Source organism: Lissotriton helveticus, chromosome 1_1 (assembly GCF_964261635.1).
Source record: "Lissotriton helveticus chromosome 1_1, aLisHel1.1, whole genome shotgun sequence".
NCBI classification, from domain to species: domain Eukaryota; kingdom Metazoa; phylum Chordata; class Amphibia; order Caudata; family Salamandridae; genus Lissotriton; species Lissotriton helveticus.
Genome location: NC_136057.1, coordinates 501,822,364 through 501,839,698, shown reverse-complemented (window position 1 = coordinate 501,839,698; position 17,335 = coordinate 501,822,364). Strand labels below are relative to the sequence as shown.

Below are 17,335 nucleotides of genomic sequence, written 5' to 3'. Positions count from 1 at the left end.
CGGAGGGGAGGGCGTGAGGGGTGATAAAGTCAGTGATGTCTTCAATGAATTGTGCACGGGGTCCTGGTGGCCTGTAGAGGAGGGTGCCTCGGAGTGTGGTCTTGGGGTCGGTGTGGATCTGGAAGTGAAGGTGTTCGGCGCTAGCGAGGTTGGCGTCTGAGCTGGTTGAGATGCGGATGGAATTCTTATGGACGATTGCGATGCCTCCTCCTGTTTGCTTGATGCGGTCCTTACTGATGATCTTGTAGCCTTCCGGGATGGCAATGGTGATGTCTGGGGCTGAGGATGCGTTCATCCATGTTTCTGTTAGGAAGGCTACGTCCGGAGAGATGGTGTCTAGTAGATTCCAAAGGTCGATGGCGTGTCTGTGGACCGAGCGGGTGTTGAGCAGGATGCATTTTAGGTGGTTGGGGTCAGATCTCTGTTTGGTGTTCGTGGATGAGGAGTTGATCTTGGTGCCGTCATACTTGCAGGAGATGCATGTGAAGGGTCCATGGGTGTGTCCAGGAGCGGCTTGGGCGCAGTTGGGGAGTCGGCCGGGGTTAAGGGCTAAGAGGGTGGAGGCGTCGTAAGTAATGCGGGTGCGGTGGGTGGTGCGGGGGCCAGGGGGTCTGGCGCTGGGCGCGGTCCAGGCGCGGACGGGCGTAGACGGGCTTACCTTTGGCGCACCTTCGGCGCGACCGCTGCGCGTGAACGCTGCGCGAGTATTCATCTGTCATATGTGGATAGTGGAGGGGAGGGGCGATGGAGGAGCAGCAGGGAGGCGGGTTGTGGTGGAGGGGACGGGCTCCGGGCAAAACAACAACAACACAGATAATGGCGGCTGAAACGCGAGTGCAGACCGGGTTGGGAGAAAGTGATTATGTTATTATCAGTAAATAGACCAACGATGCGGCAATGCGGGCTAAGCAACACAGGCACTTTGATTAAATGAGCAAATGCAGGCACAGTCGAGCAAACAAGCGGCACGCCAAAATAATGATATAATGCTAATGCACACAATAAAATAATGCTACAGGCACGTTTAATCGCTAAATGAGGTCAGCAGCGCAATGCACACGATACCAGGCAGATTTAGGCAGGAGTCAGCAAGGGCAGAAGGGAGCGACCACTTCTAACGAAGTCAGGGCGGTCACAGCGCTTAGGTGGTCAGGAGAAGCCTTGCCTCTTAGTGGGAGGGAGGAGCAGCAGGGAGGCGGGTGCGTGATGGAGGGGGCGGGCTCCGGGCAAAACAACAACAACACAGATAATGGCGGCTGAAACGCGAGTGCAGACCGGGTTGGGAGAAAGTGATTATGTTATTATCAGTAAATAGACCAACGATGCGGCAATGCGGGCTAAGCAACACAGGCACTTTGATTAAATGAGCAAATGCAGGCACAGTCGAGCAAACAAGCGGCACGCCAAAATAATGATATAATGCTAATGCACACAATAAAATAATGCTACAGGCACGTTTAAGCGCTAAATGAGGTCAGCAGCGCAATGCACACGATACCAGGCAGATTTAGGCAGGAGTCAGCAAGGGCAGAAGGGAGCGACCACTTCTAACGAAGTCAGGGCGGTCACAGCGCTTAGGTGGTCAGGAGAAGCCTTGCCTCTTAGTGGGAGGGAGGAGCAGCAGGGAGGCGGGTGCGTGGTGGAGGGGGCGGGCTCCGGGCAAAACAACAACAACACAGATAATGGCGGCTGAAACGCGAGTGCAGACCGGGTTGGGAGAAAGTGATTATGTTATTATCAGTAAATAGACCAACGATGCGGCAATGCGGGCTAAGCAACACAGGCACTTTGATTAAATGAGCAAATGCAGGCACAGTCGAGCAAACAAGCGGCACGCCAAAATAATGATATAATGCTAATGCACACAATAAAATAATGCTACAGGCACGTTTAAGCGCTAAATGAGGTCAGCAGCGCAATGCACACGATACCAGGCAGATTTAGGCAGGAGTCAGCAAGGGCAGAAGGGAGCGACCACTTCTAACGAAGTCAGAGGTGGGGATCATCTGTGGTCAAAAGGGCTTCGTCTATGTTGCACCTGGCCCTTTTTGCAGGGTCATCCCCAAACTTTTTGCTTCTTCCTCCTATTTTGTCCTGACCTGTTGTTGGTTTTAGGACTCTGGACACTTTACCACTGCTAATCGGTGCTAAAGTACATATGCTCTCTGTAAATTGTGAATATGATTGGTTATCCATGATTGGCATATTTGATTTACTGTTAAGCCCCTAGTAAGTGCACTTAGTGTGTCAGGGCCTGTAAATCAAAAGCTACTAGTGGGCCTGCAGCACTGATTGTGCCACCCACACGAGTAGCCCTGAAAAGGTACCTCATACCTGCCACAGCAGTGTCTGTTTGCAGTTTGTTAACTGCTATATCGACTTGGCAAGTGCACCCACTTGGCAGGCCCTAACCTTCCCTTTTCTTACATGTAAGGCACCCCTATGGTAGGCCCAAGGTACCCCCTGGGCAGGGTGCAGTGCATGTGAAAGGTAGGACAGATACTGGTGTGTGTGACATGTCCTGTTAGTGAAATACTGCCATTTTCGTGTTTCACTATTGAAAGGCTATCTTGCCCCATAGGATAGAATTGGAAATGTTTTATAACATCTTACAAGTAAAACTTCCCATTGGGACACAACAGAGAAATAAAGTTTAGGCTGCCTGAACTCAGAAATTAGTAACACATCTTTTAGTAAAGATGGTTTTCAAATTATGTGTTTGAAAATTCTGTTTTCTTGTACTTTATGAAAGTAGGCAATTTTTCGTTTAACCATTCTGTGTACATCTGCCTGTTTGTGTATTGACGGTTTTGGAGTAACAGGGGCTGGAGATGTGCATTTACTGGAGACAGCCACTAGGAGGACGAGGTGTGCCTGGCCCTTCCTGGATGACTCAGAGCTGGGTTAAAATGACCATGGCAGAATTTAGAGTTGTGGGAGGAGATTTCCTTGCACCTGAAGAGGGCCTGCCTCCCTTGCACAATGCTGTCTCCACTCCCTGAGGTCATACTGCACCAGTGAGGACAGATGTGGTTTGGGCTGGGCTCAGAGACCCTTGCACAAAGAGAACAACGACATTTTGGGGTATAAGTATTAAACCTAAATCCTCAAAACTTTAGACGACTTCTGGAATCAAGATGAACCTATGCCAAGGAGAAAAGCTACGGAGCTGTGAGGAGGAGTACTGCCCCTTTGCTGTGTGCTGTGTGGGGTTGGCCTGCAATTGCTGTTTCTGCCAACGAGAGGACAAAGACTGGAACTTTGCTTTGAACATGCTTGAAGAAGATCTCCAAGGGCCTGTGTATGTTGGCCTCCTGTTCTCAGGGCCACAAAGACTTCATCCCCAGCTCCCATGAACTCTGCTGCTAAGAGTTCTGACCTGCCAGGCGTAGCCTGTTCCAGTTCTGGACCTCTGGAGGTTGTGCTTGTTGCTGGGAGCTGCAACAACCTGAAGAACTACGGAAATTGATGCATCACTCTTCTTGCGGCAGTTTTTCCAATGCAGCACAACGGTGCAAGAACAATCGGCATGCATTGCTGCGCTACTGCCGATGCCAATGCAGCCTGTTGCCGCTGCAAGAACCGACACATCAACAGATCGCGACTGAAGAAACCAACGCTGCGCTGCTTGACACACCCACATCGATCACCAATGCATCCCGGATTGCCACGCATCGTACCTGTGCAGCATATTTTCCCGACTCATCACCAGCGGACCAGAATTATCTTGGAGTCGATGCATCATTTCCCCCTATAGACTGGACACGACGCATGACTTCTCTTGCGCGCAGGAGAACAGTCGCTTGCCTCCCCAAATCCTCAGAAACAGACGCATCTCTTTGTGTTCTCAAAGCTTCCCTTCTCTGCAGCTTTTGGCCTTGTGAATTATGTCACAACTACAGGTACTTTTAGAGAAATTACGCATCCATAGTTTTCTATGGACCAAGTTGTTTGAAACCATTTTAAAGTCATATTCCTATTACTTGTATGGTGGATTTTGGTTGCTTTGGTCTTGTTGAGTTTAGATAAAGTGCCTTTTTTGGCAAACCAGGCACAAGCAGTTCTCCTATGACAGGGCAGGAGAAATGTTAATGGTTCGAAGAGTTGGGTGGGTGGGTAAGAACCCAAAATCAATGCAAGGAGACTGCATAGTTATTAATTTTAGTAACCCCCTGACTGTACAAACCTTAGCTGGTCAGTTTGCCCGTCCCTATGCACTGCCCACAGGGGTCCAAGCCCATACTCTGGATATTTTTTATTCCTGCAATCACATCTCACTTTTGACCCCAATATCTAGGGCCCCAACAAATAGGTTTAAATTCCATCCAATAGCAGGTCAACCCCTTAGACCTTTATTTAGCATCCCAGTAGCAAACAGATATGGGGCCCTTGAGAGGTGGACTGTCTCGTGCTACAAGGTGGTCACACTCCCAGCTCTGGGACATGGGCGGCCAATTGGGAATTAGGGGTGAGCAATAGTGGGCTGCAGACTCAGAATATCCCCAGTAGTAATGGAGATGAATCAGAGGACCTACAACTTGAACCCCATTGGGGAGCTTCAGATTTTGACAGAACTGGTGTAGATTTGCTTAACAACCCAGCTCTTCCTTCTCCTGACTTTTTAACTTCCAGGTTCAGATAGGAGCTGCTCCCTATTGGAAGTTGATGAAGTAGCCTCAACGGCCCAGCCAGAGATCACTCAAAGCCCCAACCCCAATAGTCATATCAAACATGGTGGTAATCTTAATCCCAGCCACAAAATGACGGTTTTATCATGGAACACCGCCGGAATAAAAAGCAAGCTCAACTGCCCAGACTGGGGATCATTGTAGGAGACTTGGGCAAGAGAGAACATTGTGAGGGGGGTTATGCAACTTTCAATGTATTGGCTACGACAGGGGGAAGAGGTAGACCCTCGGGGGGCTTATGTACTTGGGTTGCTACTCACTTGGACTGTACTATTGAGCAGTTGAACACCTTATCCCACGACATCTAGTGTATTGTACTCACCTTTTCCTCCAGGATCAAAATAGCCTTCATCAATATTTATTCCCGTCCAGTAAGCATTACACAGGATTCCCCGACCATAGATATATTAAACACATGTATTGAATCAGCATCCCCGAATGCAAGGCTGATTATAGGGGGAGATTTCAATTGCCAATTCGAGCCCTTGCTGTCCCCACTGATGCTCCCCATAGCGTTGAGGATTGTCTTTGGCTAATTTCTGACCCTCAAATTCCACCAGCTTAGGCCTGGACCCCCCAGGTACTTCAGATTAATGCAGTGACATTAACCCAGTCGCTGAGGGCGTGTAATGGCCGTACCAAGTCAGATCAGCCAGGGAAGCTACCCTTGCATCATCTTACACCTCTTTTACTATACCGATCCCCCAAAACAAACCTTTCTAAACTCTTCCCTCTTTTCTACCCCTCCCCAACCCTTCTCAATCCAAATAACATATCCACCACTAAAATTACTTTCATGTTTCACCATACTAATTCAACACTAATCCTGATGGGTTCCAGAGTAGCGTGCTACTTGCGCTTCAAAACCCCATCAGGGGTAGCAAGCGCTATATAAATACAAACCTCTTTCCCTTCACTTTCCCGCCACCTACCCTGCTCTACCCAAATAACTGAATAACATATCCACTACTCAAATTACTTCATATTTTACTATACTAATTTTCAACACTATTCCTTCATGAGTTCCGGAGTGGCGTGCTACTCGCCAGAAAAGTGCTTCAACATCCATCAGGAGTAACAAGTGCTATATGAATGCAAACCTTTCTTCCCCTTTTATCCCTCCACTATCCTTCTCACTCCAAATAACTGGCATCCACGACTGAAATTACTTTCATATTTCACCATATTAATTCACCACTAATCCTTTATGGGTTTCATGAATAGCATGTTGCAACAACCCATCAGGGGTAACAAGTGCTATATAAATACAAACCTTTTTTTCCTCCTCTATCCTTCTGCTATCCTTCCAAATCCAAATAACTGACTAACCTATCCACCACTTAAAATGTACTTGCATGTTTCACTATACTAATTTAACACTAATCCTCTATGGGTCCCTGAGTAGCGTGCTACCCATTGAAAAAGCGATATGACGCCTCGTCAGGGATAGTAAGCGCGATATAAATGCAATTACAATACAATACAATACAGTCTCTGTTGGATTATATTTTAGTGGAAACAAGCATATGGCAGTGGGTTGTTGACTACGCTGTCATGCCGAGGCAAGACAGTGACCACAATGCCCTGACACTGGAGCTGGAACCTTCAGACCTCTATAATCCCATGACCACTAGAATCCTTGTAAGTAGTAATTCGATACTTGCTTACAATAGAAATAGAATCGGATGGGGAACACTTAAGCAGTCACCAGACAAGGCAGTCGCATTATATTCTCGAACTATTTTGCCCTTAATGGAAATAGAGGAGGCTGCCATGTCACTTGACTCTCTTCAAATTATTAGTAGACTTAAGGCTCTGCACGCAGAATTGACAACGAGCCTGACTAATATTTTTTATCCTCTGACACATTCCAAGGCGAACAAGGGTACCAAACAAACATGGTTCAACAATTCTTGTCACAAGGCAAAGGGTGCCCTCATAGAGCGACCGTTGACCCTGCTCCAGGCAGGTCGCTATCCACGCCGAACAGCACCACCTGTGTGCCCGTGTCCCTGAGCTCGCTGCTGCTGCCGTGAGTTTGAGGCCCCCATAGGTAGCTGTGTGCTCCCTCTGCCCCTTTTTTCCTGTCTGCCTTCGTTTTTTTAATCTGTATTCTCGGTCAGCTGTTTTCCTCTGTATTTCATTTTTTGTACTGTGCCGTTTTCTGCTCTACCTTTCCCGCCGATGCATCCCCTGCGGCACTGCCCCCTGCTCGTCCATTCGTCCCGCCTCCCAGCTGCTCCTCTTTCCCACCTCCCCTTCTTATGGCGACCGCTGCGCAGCCACGCAGCAGGAGCCCCGAAGGCGTGCCTAAGGCAAGCCCGTCTTCACCGCCGAACACCTGCATTTCCAGATCCACATCGACCCCAACACCACCCTCAGAGGAATTCTCTTCTACAGACCCCCCAGACCCCGACCTCAGTTCAGCGACTCCAATGCCGACTTCGTCAGCACACACGCCATTGCGTCCATGGACTACATCCTCCTTGGAGACTTAAATTTCCACCTTGCGAGCACCAACAACAGCAACTCCACCACCCTGCTCGACAACCTCACCAACCAAAATTGTACTGAGAGAGAAGTACTTACACCCAGATATGTGGTGCCTGACTTGAAGGAGGAGGTTGACATACACCAAGGGGTTCAGGGTTGTGAGGTAGCTCCAGTGGTGCACAGTGTCCCTAGGGTGGATTTGAGAACTGGCACGGGGGTTCATATTCCTAGTGGTGGGAGGGACACGCTACTGACTTTAGATGAGATGTGCAGGTAGAGGGGTTTCACCAGGATAGAAGCCTTGGTATGTGGTATGGAGACAGCCTAGAAGAGTGTGATTTGAGTGACAGAAACAGTCGGACACTGTATTGCCACTGTGGCTGGCTGCCCTGGTGGATGGAGTTGCCCCTGGGTGTGGGGGGGGGGTGAGAGGGAACAGGAGTCACACTCCATGGGTGGACTGGGCCACACCATTGTGATGTCTATGTGGGTACTGTCTACCTGTTGGGACACATCTGTGAGCAAAGTAACTTTAAGCACTGTACAGATGGGGTCCATAGGTGAGGAGAAGGGTTCCCCATGGGTTAATGGGTTAGCTTAGTGGGCCCTGAGAGTATGGATAGATTGATCCAAGTGGGTTTAGGAAGGCGTAGAACAAGGAATAGACGCCTGTTGTTGCGGGCCAGGTTCCATGTTCTATCGCCCCAAGCAGGAAAGCCCATTGAGGAATGGATTGGTCCACCCTGGTTTTAGGCAGGAAGGAGGTTGTGTTGGACTTGGACATTTTGTAGGGTTATCCCAAACGTTTTGCTTCTTCCTTCTATTTTTTCCTGACCTGTTGTAGGTTTTAGGACTCTAGGCACTCTACCACTGCTAATCAGTGCTAAAGTGCATATGCTCTCTGTGTAAATTGTGAACATGATTGGTTATCCACGATTGGCATATTTGATTTACTGGTAAGCCCCTAGTAAAGTGCACTGAGTGTGCCAGGGCTTGTACATCAAATGGTACTAGTGGGCCTGAAGCACTGATTGTACTACCCACATGAGTAGCCTAAAAAAGGTATCTCAGACCTGCCACTGCAGTGTCTGTACGCAGTTTGTTAACTGCCATGTCGACTTGGCAAGTACACTCACTTGCCAAGTCCTAACGTTCCCTTTTCTTACATTTAAGGCACCCCTATGGTATGGCCAAAGTATCCCGCTGGGCAGGGTGCAGCTTGTGTGAAAGGAAGTGACATGTCCTGATGGTGAAATACTGCCAATTTTGTTTTTCACTATTGAAAGGCTATCTTGTCCCATACTTTGTAACATCTTACAAGTATAACTTCCCATTGGGACAAGATAGAAAAATAAAGTTTAAGCTCTCTGAATTCTAAATTTATTAACACATTTTTTAGTAAAGATGGTTTCTGGTTTTTAAATCATTTTTTTTTAAATGCCACTTTTAGAAACTATCTGTAACAGGGAAAATTGGCCAGGACCTGTATAATTCTCAGCGTCTTTAAATTACCGCTTGACCAAACTATATTATTTTCACTTGATCTGGTACTTTATTAGTACACATTCTTCAACTTTTTTTTACTTTTTTTAGTATATTCAAAGCAGAAGAGAGATCAAAGTCTATATGCAGAAAATACTTTTGTACAGTGATTCACAAAACATTTAACAATAATTGTGAGTATATAATACACAATATAAACAAACATAAGTGATAAAATCATAAACGAAACATCCTATTATCATGATTTTCTTGTGTTGCCTTTTAGTATCACAACCAAATTATTATTTCATATTTACATATTACTTCAAAGACATTCAAAAAGATGTTACATAATTCATCATTTCAATTAAGAAAGAGTGGGAGAACCAGGGGGAAAACATTAGTGTCATAATACATAGCACTTTACTTCTATATATAGACTAAACCAATTCTATAATTCCTCTGTGTTTGTATTCTGTGTCATGGTAAGGCCAACGCGTTTCGAGTCTCTTATAATAAATAAATGGACTCTCATCAGGGCTCTTAGCTCTTTTTGCAGCACTGTTGGTTATCTAAAATTAGGATGTATAAAAAAATATATATATTTTTAAAACATCGATATTTTTAGCTCCCTTGTTTATATATTCACTTTCTCATTATGGTTGTGCACTGGTAATTATACCTGGACAGCGTTGTGTTATTTGCAGCTCGAGTGTCTTTACCATTAATACTTCAGTCAGCGTTTAGCAACAGGCTTCTCTCGCTAATTTTTCATTTCTCATATCTACATGAAGAATGACATGCCGTTAGTTCGATGTAAGCATAAGGCTTTCATTAGTGGATCTGTTAACAAGCTTTTGAGCATACCTAGGAGTGGCATTCACATATTTAAATGGAACGGGTTTCTTTGGGCAGGTCTCAACCCTTGGTAATTTTTATTTAATCTGGAAGCAAAACATAATGCTTAATTAGCTTAGGTGTTTAAGGAGAAAATACATTTTGCTTTCAATGTCAGTTATTTCTTTGAAAGCGTACCTTTTAAAAGATGCATCCGTCTTCAAGCAACGTTGTTTATTTTACTCTCACAGCATGATTTCCTGCCTTTTCAGTGTTTTCTTTAATCATATCTGCACTGTAAACGGCAAGCCATTAGTGCATTGAAAGCATTAATCCTTTACTAATGAGTCTGCTTAAGAGCTTTTCTCACACCTGATAAAAACATTCATTTATATAAATGTGATGAGTTTCTCTCCCACTCTTTCTTAATTGAAATGATGAGCTATGTAACATCTTTGTTAATGTCTTTGAAGTAATATGTATATATGAAATAATAATTTGGTTGTGATACTAAAATGCAACACAAGAAAATCATGATAATAGAATGTTTCGTTTATGATTTTATTACTTATGTTTGTTTATATTGTGTATTATATACTCAATATTGTCGTTAAATGTTTTGTGAATCACTGTACAAAAGTATTTTCTGCATATAGACTTTGATGTCTCCTCCGCTTTGAATATACTAAAAAAAGTTTTTAAAAAGTTGAAGAATATGTACTGATAAAGTACCAGATCAATTGAAAATATTATAGTTTGGTCAAGCGGTAATTTAAAGACGCTGACAATTATACAGGTCCTGGCCAATTTTCCATGTTACAGATATATATACGGGCCTATATACGGGCCAGCTAGAGCCTGGCCTGTTGGGCCTAACTCCCTTTGCTCACTTTTAGAAACTAGACATTTTTATATTTAACCATTCTGTGTGCCTCTGCCTGTTTGTGGTTGACTGTCTGGTTTTGGAGTGACAGAGGCTGAGGGGATGCATTCACTGTAGACAGTCACTGGGGGGTTGAGGTGTCACTGGCCCTTCATGGATGACTCGGAACTGGGCTCAATAGACCTTGGTGGAATTTAGAGTAGTGGGAGGAGATTTTCTTGCACCTGAACAGGGCCTGTCTCCCTTGCACAATGCTGTCTCTGCCCCCTGTGGTCATACTGTACCAGTGAGGACAGAACTGGTTTGGACTGGGCTCAGAGACCCCTGCATAAAGAGGACAAAGAAATTTTGGGTATAAGTATTACACCTAAATCTCCAGAACTTTAGACTACTTCTGGAATCAAGAGGAACCTCTGCCAAGGAGAAAAGCTGTGAGGAGGAGTACTGCTCCTTTTCTGTGTTTTGTGTGGGGTTGGCCTGCAGTTGCTGTTTGGCCAAGGAGAGCACAAAGACTGGAACTTTGCTTTGAACCTGCTTGAAGAAGATCTCCAAGGGTCTGTGTGTACTGGCCTCCTGTTCTGAAGTCTCGGGGCCACAAAGACTTCACCCCCAGCTCCCCTGAACACTGTTCCAATTCTGGGCCTCTGGAGGTTGTGCTTGCTGCTGGAAGCTGGAAGAAATCTGAAGACCTACGAAAATCGATGCATCGCTCTTCTTGCGGCAGTTTTTCTGACACAGCACCCCGGTGCGAGAAGAATCGCCATGTATCGCCGTGCCGCTGCCGAAACTGATACAGCGCCTGTCGCCACTGCAAGAACCGACACATCAAGCGATCCCGGCTGAAGAAACCGACGCAATGCCACTTGATGCTGCCGCATCGATCACCGATGCATCCTGAATTTCTACACATCGTTCCTGTGCAGCAAGTTTTTCCAATGCATCACGCGCGAACCTCAATCATCTTTGAGTCGATGCATCACTTCCCACAGACCGAATACAACGTATCACTTCTCATGCGTGCAGGAGAACTGTTGCATTGCCTCAGCAAGGGCTCAGAAACTGAAGTATCTCTTTGTGTTGTCAACGCTTCCCATCTTTTGGCTGTTCGGCATGTGAATTTTGTTGCAACTACAGGTACTTTGAAAGAAATCACGCATCCATAGTTTTCTATGGACCAAGTTGTTTGAAACCTTTTTAAAGTCATATTCTTGTTACATGTATGTTGGATTTTTATCCTATTGGGCTTGTTGAGTTTAGATAAAGATACTTTATTTTTCTAAACTGGTTTGGTGTCCATTTGTGGTGTATTCACTGTGTTACCTTGTGTTTTGAGTACAAATACTTTACACTTTGCCTGTGGGATAAGTCTGTCTGCTAGAGCCAAGCTATGCAGGGGGTGAGCAGGGGTTATCTACAGCATATATCCCCCTTACCATGACTAGAAGAAAGGGTCCCTATTTGGACAAAGGTACCTACCTCTGCCAACTAGAGACCTCCATTTCTAACAGTCTATGACGTGAAAGGTAGCAGTCTCCATCCTACAGCACAATCTAAAGCCAGGCTTGTAGTCATGCAGGAAATATTTAGCATCGGTGTGATCTTGGAAAGGAACATAGATTGCTTTTTCAATTACCTTGCCAATGAATGGTGAGTGGGTGATCGGCCAGTAGTTGGAGAGGTCATCAGGGTCTAGCGTAGTTTTTGCTTTCAGTTTGTTTTTTACGAGTGGAGGATCTAGCCTGTCTTGAGAGCAAGACAATGCCTTGAGTGAAGGAGGCACTTATAATGGAGAGGAGGGGCGAAGGAGCATCCCCAGAGAGAGCTTTGGTAAAGGACAAGCTTAAGACATCATCTTTATAAAATTTGGTTTGAGGAAGTTGAGTATGTCAGTGAGATCTGTAAGAGAAAGGACTATGAAGGCTGACCATTAATGGATTCTACAGGGAGGGGTGGTCTTAAGAAATCAAGCAGGCTTGGTGTTGCTGATGGACTTAAGAAGAGGTTGATGGCATTACACTTCTTTGTGGATTTAAGAATAGGTGGGTCAGGCAGGGGGTTGAAGGAGTGGTTGATTGTGTTGGTAAGTGTCCTGCTTTTATCAGTGGCTTCACTGATGGAGTGTGTATAGTAATTTGCTGTGTTTGATGTGATGAGCTCTCTGCGTGTTGTGCGGAGGGACTTCAGTATCATGAGGTCATTGCAAGTTCTTTTTATCTTTTGTTTTCTTTCCTGTTTGTGAATGGATGGTTTACTGCCAGCAAGGTATTTAGACTACTAGGGTGCTGAAGACTTTACTTACCTCTTAATATTATGTTTCACAATATTTTGGTGGTCAATATTTTAGTCATGATATTTCAGCAGGACAATATTCAGATCTCAATATTCTGGTAGATTACTGCTGAACACTGCTTAAGAATGATCACTTTCCACAGATGGCAGTACCTGGGTCCCATACTTCATAACAAGCGTGCCAGGCAAAATCATTCACTGCTTGGGCCAAAGCTCAAAGAGTAGGGGAGACAAAATGGTTAGTATTTGAGTTATTATGGAAACAACATTTCGCGGCTGAGCTCAGCATCTACATGTCCCTCTCCAACTCCGACCAAAATAGCCAAGAGTAATGATACATTTCCACTCCAGGTCTGTTGGGGCAAAGCTACATGTGTTTCTACTGGCAAGCTCTCTATTAATGATTCACCAAAAGTATTTATTGCACAAAATACAGGGTTAATAATCAAGGGGGTTGTCTTTGGATATCAAGTGGTTCATACCTGGAGTGCACAGCGGGGAATCGTACTTCCAATGCAATATTAGCATTGCACCTCACCCTAACACTAAACATAATATTTGGACTGGGAAATAGATGAGTGTATCTGTCCCGGCAGACACTAAAGTGAGCCAAGGACAGACTGACGAAGGTAGTCTGACTAAGACAAAAGGCAAGACGATTAAAACCAATCAGAGCTCATTTCAGTGGATTACATGGATTTGGCATATGTCAATATCTTGGTAGAAAAGTATTAGTAGAGACGAGCTTGGCGTGTTGTAGCTGGTTCTCTGAGTGACTAACCAATCATTGAATGTAAAGTCAAGCAACTATGCAAAACAAATACCTATATGTTATGTTATTTTAAGAGGTTTTATAAAGCGCCTGGTTACTCCACTTGGAGTGTCCCCAGGTAAGGCTTCCATAGACCACAGAGGTTCCACAACATACTCCAGTGCTACTACAGTTGTCTTAAATATAAAAAATAGAAAATGTTGTTTGATGAAAGAAGAGAAAAGAAATGAAGTAAGTCACATAATACTGCAGAGCTATTCAGTTGCCTTCATTTCAAACGTACTAACTAGTTTTACAAACCAGATGTGCTAAATGGTGTTAGCACACATTATATATTCATGTGCCAATGTGATATCAAGCATAACAAATACAGCAGTCACATTTACAGTTATCATGAAGCAAATACTTACAGTGAATCTTGAAGTCCTTGTACTGTCTATCTTCAATTGCTACCACGTACAGAGAAGCGCGGTCTGGAAACATAAGCCCTCCAGGTTTCTGTTGATGAATGTTGGGGAAATGGGTCTCGTAATCTATTCACCTGACAAAGACATCACATTTTGAACAGCAAATATAAAAAAGCCGACAAGCACCCCCTGCATGCCTTTATTGCTCCGCTTGAGACTGTCACATCCACTCTCATATCCCAGCGAATCTAGTAGCCGGCAGCAACACTGATAGATCAGGATGTCTGTCTGAATCACTGCAGCCGCCACTCACAGACAGGCCCTGAAATATATGACCAGCACACTCAGGGTAATTCGTCTCTCGGTACAATTTGTCAAGATCAGGGGCGTCTGCTGGATTTAACAAGCGCCTCTTTTATTCTCACATGATTTGCCGTGCAGGGGAGACGGTGGGAATGCAAATGAACAAACCCCATGGCACATGCGCTCAACCTAGAGGCAGCCGGACATGCAGAGCACCTACCAGCCACTTGTCTCGGGCAAAGATGACCGTGTTAAGCATGGACTCGTAAAAAAGGCAGTAGCCCATCCACTCGCTGATGATGATGTCGACGTGGTCCACCGGCAGCTCGACCTCTTCCACTTTGCCCTTAAATATTGTGATTACTGAAAGAGAAAACATGCACAGAAACGCATCCGTTATGGTTCTTTCACAGTCTCATTATTTCAAAATAGAAGCATTTTCGATATGCTATACAAAGAAGCCATAGTTGTTGCTTATTTATTTTGTGCAACTAGCAACCACCGACAAAGCCAATAGTACTGGTTTGTTGAAGGTGTAATGTTTCTTGTTGTTTTATATATCTTGAGGAAAATACAAAAGTAGCAAAATACTAGTCGTGCGTCGCTAAGCATAGATTTTTAGCTTATGTGTTTTAAGCCACGCCCCTTTGAGACATCCCCCTCCCCCCAGTGTTTTTACTTCCCACTTAAAGCCCTGATCTTATTATACAAATAACAAGATAGATTCACTAGTGCAATTGAAATGAGAAAATGTCTGCTCTGTTTTCAGGGATGGCTTCATAAACACCACTTAGCCGCATTCTGTGCCAAAGTCACTGGAGGTGATGCGGTTTGTGTTTCAAAAGGTGGAATTCCTGGTTTTGTAATTGGTTAAGATGTCAGAAGCATGCTTCAGGGACATAGTTTTGCCTGTTCACTGTATTCCTTCTACATTGTTTGATGTCTTTGATGGTTTAGCGCTCGGTTGAAATTAAATATAATCATCACAGAAATCCTTTGAGGCAGCCAGAACATTTCCTAAAAGCAGCAAGGTTAAGCCCAGTTATCTTTCGCACACGCCACCCATCACAATAAATATTGCATGGGGCCTTTCTGTCTGATGTGAAATATCAAACACGGAAAACTAACATGGCAGAGTAGCACAGTAAATGAAATAAGTGAAAATGTTACTTAAAACACACTGGGGCAGGTTTTTTTTGTGATGCAGCGCTGGCGTAAACAAGGCGGACAATTTACAACGTAACGCATCTAGGGAGATGCATCATGTTGTAAAACCCTGCGTCACATTATGCCTTATAATGTATGCAGGGTGGATGTTCCCATGCAGGAAAGCCTTGTAAAAGTGACGCAATCTACAAGATGTCACTGCGTTACTTCTAGGACAGCCCTGCATCAAAACCGTACTCCTGGTTGAAGCAGGCATAAAGACTGGCCCAGTACAATAAGTATAGGCCCCAACATGCATTGCTGGAGTTGGGTCGTGCTTGCGACACAACTCCAGAAATGCTTGACTTTTGGGCCAACAGATGCGTCAGAATTTCTGACGCATCTGTCAATGCTTGCACAATGGTGCGCCATATTGTGAATATGGTGCATCCATGGTGGAGCAAGGGTATCACAGGCTGGCACAAGGAATTAACATTTAGCACCTATTGAAACTGCACATAAGGCCATGGCATAATTCCAGGAGAAGGACCATACACAAAAAAGGTCATGCCCAAAATGTAAATCGACCAGAGAAGATTTTGATAAAATGTTAGATCTTTTTAAACTTTTAAAATATAATAACTGGTGTGGTTGAATAATATTGGTACAAATAAATCAGAATGAAATACACAGTCCTGGATATTAAGTACTTTCCTAGGCAATATTTAGGTCTTGTTAGCTCAACTCTATCTGCCTTTATATCTATTCATATTTCTATCTATAATCTATATATCTATCTATCTATCTATCTATCTATCTATCTATCTATCTATCTATCTATCTATCTATCTATCTATCTATCTATCTATCTATCTATCTATCTATCTATCTATCTATCTATCTATCTATCTATCTATCTATCTATCTATCTATCTATCTATCTATCTATCTCTCTATCTATCTCTCTGTCTGTCTGTCTGTCTGTCTGTCTGTCTATCTGTCTATCTATCTATCTATCTATCTGTCTATCTATCTATCTATCTATCTATCTATCTATCTATCTATCTATCTATCTATCTATCTATCTATCTATCTATCTATCTATCTATCACTCCTTGGTGATTGCCAGTGGGTAGTTATAGTTAGCCTACATTTCCATAGGAAGAGCATTTTTGGTTTGCTAATGACATTGGCTCCTGTTAAACCCAGGATCCCAGGTTGGATGAGGTAAGTACCTTAGGCCAAATAGAGACCCGCGTTTCCACGTCAGGGAAAGGAAGGTCACCTTCTGAGATAGCCCCCTCTCACCCCCTTGGTGCTTGGCACAAGCAGCCAGGCTTATCTTCAAGGCAAATGTGTAAAGTATTTGTAACCACGCTCACAGCAACCCAATGATGACACCACAAATAGACTCCACACGAGTTTTATAAAAACAAGTATACATTTTATATAAAAAGATATATACGATCAGACCACACAATATAAATCCAACATATGAGTATGTGTACTAATTCTCCTGGCCAGTTGTTAGGCCGGCCAGCCCTTGTATGTTTGGGCGATATTGAAGAGCACTTCTAAACATTCCACTGTAATCCTAATACCATGTTATGCAGTTCATAATGCTAGAATCAGGCACTTTTGCAATGTAATATTAATGCGATGCATAACACAACAATCAGACACTTTGCAATGTAAAAATAATGCAATGTGTAACACAACCACAAGGTACGTCGTTATGCAGAAATAAGGCAATGTGTAATACACTAATCAGATAGTTCGTTATGCAGGAATAATGCAATGCGTTATACGCTAATCGGGTAGTTAATTGTGCAGAAACAATGCAATGTCTCATACGACAATCAGGTAGTTTGTTATGCAGAAATAATGCCATGCGTAATACACTAATCAGGTAGTTCATTATGGAGGAATAATGCAATGTGTAATACACTAATCAGGTACTCTGTTATGCAAAAATGATGCAATGTGTAATATGACAATCAGGTACTCTGGTATGCAGAAATAAGATAATGCGTAA

At 44.0% G+C, this 17,335-nt stretch overlaps 1 protein-coding gene across 1 annotated transcript in view; it reads right to left on the bottom strand.

Annotated features, from left to right (window-relative positions):
* The window catches only part of PRMT8 (protein arginine methyltransferase 8), a 755,104-nt gene that overhangs the window by 251,252 nt on the left and 486,517 nt on the right, over window positions 1-17,335 (bottom strand). The window contains exons 5-6 of the mRNA XM_078654149.1: window positions 14,375-14,517; window positions 13,855-13,942 (exon numbers count right to left, since the gene is read on the bottom strand). Of these exons, the coding sequence (XP_078510275.1) occupies window positions 13,855-13,942; window positions 14,375-14,517 (231 nt within the window). The remainder of the gene's footprint in view (window positions 1-13,854; window positions 13,943-14,374; window positions 14,518-17,335) is intronic.